The sequence below is a fragment of the Gavialis gangeticus genome, unplaced genomic scaffold (assembly GCF_001723915.1).
Source record: "Gavialis gangeticus isolate Ggan-Ray unplaced genomic scaffold, GavGan_comp1, whole genome shotgun sequence".
In the NCBI taxonomy this organism is placed as follows: Eukaryota; Metazoa; Chordata; order Crocodylia; family Gavialidae; genus Gavialis; species Gavialis gangeticus.
Window position 1 is genome coordinate 9138746 of NW_017729000.1, and position 4706 is coordinate 9143451.

The 4706-nt window shown below is 42.0% G+C and overlaps 1 protein-coding gene across 2 annotated transcripts in view; it reads right to left on the reverse strand.

Moving 5' to 3' along the window:
- The window catches only part of SPOCK1 (SPARC/osteonectin, cwcv and kazal like domains proteoglycan 1), a 694220-nt gene that overhangs the window by 202003 nt on the left and 487511 nt on the right, over positions 1-4706 (reverse strand). For both annotated transcript variants that reach the window (XM_019506237.1, XM_019506238.1), the window contains one exon: positions 2888-3020. In XM_019506237.1, the coding sequence (XP_019361782.1) occupies positions 2888-3020 (133 nt within the window). The remainder of the gene's footprint in view (positions 1-2887; positions 3021-4706) is intronic.

Consider the following 4706-nt stretch of genomic DNA (forward strand, 5'->3'; position numbering starts at 1 on the left):
GTGGGGGGGGCGAGGCAGCCGGGGGGGTGGGCGGTGGTCAGGGGGCTTATGGCAGAGCCCCCCATGTGGCGCAGGGCACTGGACAGCAGCAGGAATCGCCCCCCAACCTGGCAGCAGCCAGTGAGTGGGGGCTTTTTTTTTTTCCTCCAAGAGCCGGGAGCTGGGGCTGGTGGGGCAGCCACTGAGAGCAGGCGGGGGACGGGGCCTGTGTGATTTGGAGATTCAGCTGAGGCCAAATTTCCAAATCAAATTCGGCCAGATTGATTCAGGACAGCAATTCGAATCACTGAATCGAATCACTGTCTCCCGAATCAGACAAATTTGAAGAGAATACTAGCCACTTCGCACAGGCCTAATAAGCACCAGGACCATAACTCTCTTGAAATACTGTGAGGGGGACATAGGCTAATGTCAAACAGAGTTGAAAAACAATGTTTCTGCATTTTCTGATACTTTTTTCCAGAACTTTCTACCATCTATTTTGATATTCTCTTTTTTTATCATGAATCTGAATGAAAACAGATGTCAAAATATCAGAATTTCCCCCAGGATGGAAAATCTAATTTTCCGCTTGCTCTTTTTAACAGTTTGACATTTATTTGCCAAAAGTTGCCCTTGAAAAAAAGGGCAACAAAGCAGAGCTTTTAAAGGACACTCGTAGTGAACCCAAAATGCTCTGTGGCCTACTATAATCGTATGCATTATGTCAGAAGATGTATTACAGCTATATACAGTTGCAGCGTATTGCAAAGAGCTACTCAGTAAAGAGCTGCTACAATGGATCTCCTTCCTGATGAATAAAGGTCAAACCCATATGCATTTGGTTGCTGGGACTGACATGGCTGTGGAGGGATTTTGGATTGTGGCACAAGAGATTTCAGTCCAAAGCCAAATTACAGAACAGCAACCAAATGTACAATATATGAAAAAGAGGAGGTTTCCATGATGCGGTATAATGCAAGCTATCACAAATACTATTCTACTGTTTCTCTGGAAATGGCAGGAAATATGGACAATAACTAGAAAAAGGATGTAATTTTTTAACAGAGATGTATACTATACGTAGTTGGTTCATTTGAAAAGTCTGACAAAAACATAGCTATGTATCTTCCAATGGCAGAGACAAGAGCAAGTGGTAACTAAATAGACAACAGATGAAGATGAGTTAGAGGTGTTTATGCACAAGTCTGATACCTATCAACCAACGCAACAAAAGAAGTCTTGTGAGAGGTATGTCTTTCACAGAACAACATGTCAACAAGAGATGTCATTTGACAGTCTCATTACAGCTGTTAGACTCCCAACTTAATCACAACAGTTAAGAGAATCTACGACTGGCAGTTTTGTATCAAAAATGTTTGGAGCTAATGATAAAAGATAATCAGAAGAGCAAATAAAAGATCCAGAGCACTGGCTGAGAGATACAACTAAGGCAGCAAAAACAGTATGAATGCATATACAATGAAAGACGAGGTTCTTTCGGTAGATGTGGTATCTTTTATTAGACCAACTAAATAGTTGGAAATTTTGCTCTTTGCCAGCTTTTGGGCACAAACACCCTTCTTCGGGCATAGGGGGAGTCTGTTGGTGTTAAAAATGGTATTTACTAGAGACTTCTCAAGTAAATCCACCATTACATGATCCAGTCCCAAATATCAGGGAGTCATGTACAGCTTTGACAGCACTATCCTACCCCACCCAACTAATGATGAAAGTTTCTATGTGATGCCTAAGGTGGGTTACCAATTTTAGCTTGTCATTTCAAGCACTTTGTTCAGCAGGCAGGTCAGAGCATTCATTCTATCCGCATATATGATTGCAAATCACACTGGATCAAGATAGAAAGGAGAGTTTCTGCCTTTGGCTTGTTGTGCTTGAGATGCCCAAGCCACGGTACATGCAATTATCTGTAACTGTGTATATTAAAGGATGTAACACTTCACCCTTGGTGCTACAGAGAGAATACAAGCTGTAGTTTCACTGATCTATACTGCTATGCCGTTTTCCTTTGCTACACTTCAAGCATTTCTGCTTCTGCTTTTCTGCTTTTCTTATTTTGGGGGTCATCTTGAACATTTAAAGGTTGGCCTACTGGCTGTCAAGACTCACTCTGGTAGTTAGGAGAGAAGGATCTGTCCCCAAAGATGTTAGAGCCATTCCCCAGACATAATTCGCAGTGCCTGGAGCATGATGTATAAACATAGGACACTGCACTATATGAAACACAGGAGGCTTAATTCTGACAACGTGAGCTTTGGACTGCTGAATTAAACATGGCTGTGGCGCTGGCTTCTTTTATTGAATCAACCCCTAAGGCAATCGTATTTTCAATATACCACAGGGTCAATTTAAAGCCACTGAGGTATGGAAGTATCTTGTTTAAGGTATAATGTATGCTGTATATTGAACACAAGAGTATTAATACTGGGACTTAAATGGATTGCAATACATTATCCATGCAATGAGAAATCAGTCAGAAAATGATGTTATTACCAAATTACATTGCCGTTCCAAGGACAAATCTGGCAATGAATACTATACCAAAGCTTAGTAACTACTATGCTATTAACCCATAAAATGCTATACTTACAAGTCCATATCTCCCTGCCAATTTTTAAAGAATTTTACTACACTGGGGGGAAGTTAAAACATAAGAGGAGCATAAATTAAGAGGTTCCTGAAATGGTACATTCAATTAGAAGTTGCTGTGTTCCGGAAGTATTTGAAGTATAAAGTTATCAGCATATGCTTATATTCAGAAATATATCATTTAAAATCAAACACTGGTATCTAAAATTCCTTTATAACTACTTATTTGCTAAAACTGTGACTTCTCTGAGTGGTAACATGGCTGATCACCCAGTTTCCATTTGCAAAAAGGATTTACCTTGGCAGTGTATGTATGTCCATCAGAACCACAGACAGGGCTGCCATGCATCGCTGGACACGGCTTGCATTTGGCTATATTAGCTGGTCCAATCCAATGTTTCTGGGCCAGATTTCCTTTCTTTTGCCGAAGGCTGGAAAATAAAACACACCAATTGTTGGAACATGCCTATGTAAGACAAGAGTGCAAGCTTGGCCTTTATTTCCTATATTAATTTAACATTTTGAAAATTAAATATAGTCTCTAACTATATATGCTTTTATCCCATAACAGGATCTATTCTAGGAGACACTTTACAATGCTTAGATAATTCTCTCTAAGTCTGATGTATTGTACTGTATGAATAACACTTGGCAACTACATTTTTTCACGTCAAACAACTTTATTTATAGGTATCATACAATCCTCACAACATTCTTGGAAAGGAGGAAAATAAATCCTGTCATATCTATCTTATAAATTGAAGAAATGGAGGAACAGTGCCTGATATTCAGTCCTGCCTTGTCTTGTGCCTAAAAAAAGGTGCTGGTTCAAGAGAAGATTTAGATGTCCTTCTGCACCTGGCTACACTTGCAAATCAGGCAGGTGGACATCTAAACAGAACCCATTCGGTCTAAAAAAGTGTTTACAAAAACAGCTAGGTTTCCAAAATCTCTTGTAGGCAGGATAAATAACTTACACAAAGCCATCTATAGTCAGATGAGACCGACGTGATTATATAAAGCTGAAGCTATTAGACACTTCTTAAATATGACTCTAATGACAGAATTAAGGTTGAGAGTATATGGCTAATAGGGGTGTGTGAAGGGGGCAATATTTGATTTGGATTCAGCCTGATTTGGGGGAGAGGGATTTGATTCGCTGATTCAGATCACTGTCCCAATTCGATTTGGCCAAATGTGAATCTGAAGATTTGATTCTGATTCAGAGAATCAGCAATTCGGCCATAGACACAGGTTTATATATTTTTTCTATGTACCTTGAGGTACCAGGCACAGACCATGAAGGCTGAGATGGTGGGGCAGATGGAGCAACCCCATGCATTTGCTGGCAGACCCAGACCACTTCTGGGTCCACCGCTAAGCATGCGGGGAACCCTCCTGCAGACCTTGGCTTGGCAATCAGCCACAGGGGGACCCCAGGTGTCCCCCCCCCACCCCTGACCCAGGAGGTGTGAGTTGCTGAGCCGTGGGATGGGCAGGTCTCCCATTGAGCACATGGGGGACACCCCCTCCTCGTTGCGTGCTCCCGTGCAACGCTTCATCTGCCCCACCATCTCAGTGTTCACAAGCCGTGCCTGCTAACTCGAGGTACGTAGAAAAAACATATAAAACTGTGTCTATAACTGTCATCTCTCCGAGTCTCTCCAAATTGAATCAGAGGATTTCAATTCAATTTGGAGAGATTAACGGGTCTCCTGATTTGATTAGGATTTGGAGATTCAGCTGCCAAATTGGGCCGAATCTCCTTTGGATTGAATCAGTGACCAAAGCTTTGCACAGCCCTACTGGCTAAGTACAGACAATCAAAAAGCCTAAGGCTGAATCGATTCAATATTTGCATGTTAGTCTAAGCTGTGTAGATTGAACCAATAACCAAGTGAACAGACATCCACTGAAAATGCAGCCACATGTCTGCAATGGCCCAGGTCAGAAGCTGGGGGTTGCTAGAGCACACCTCCCTGCTCAGGTGGAGAAGACAGATTGGGCCAAAGCTAGCCTACCTGCCCTATGAGGGGGGTGTGCAGGGGAGGTGCAAAGCATCCTGGGATGCTAGGGGATTGTTTCATAGTTTCATAGTTTCTAGGGTTGGAAGGGAC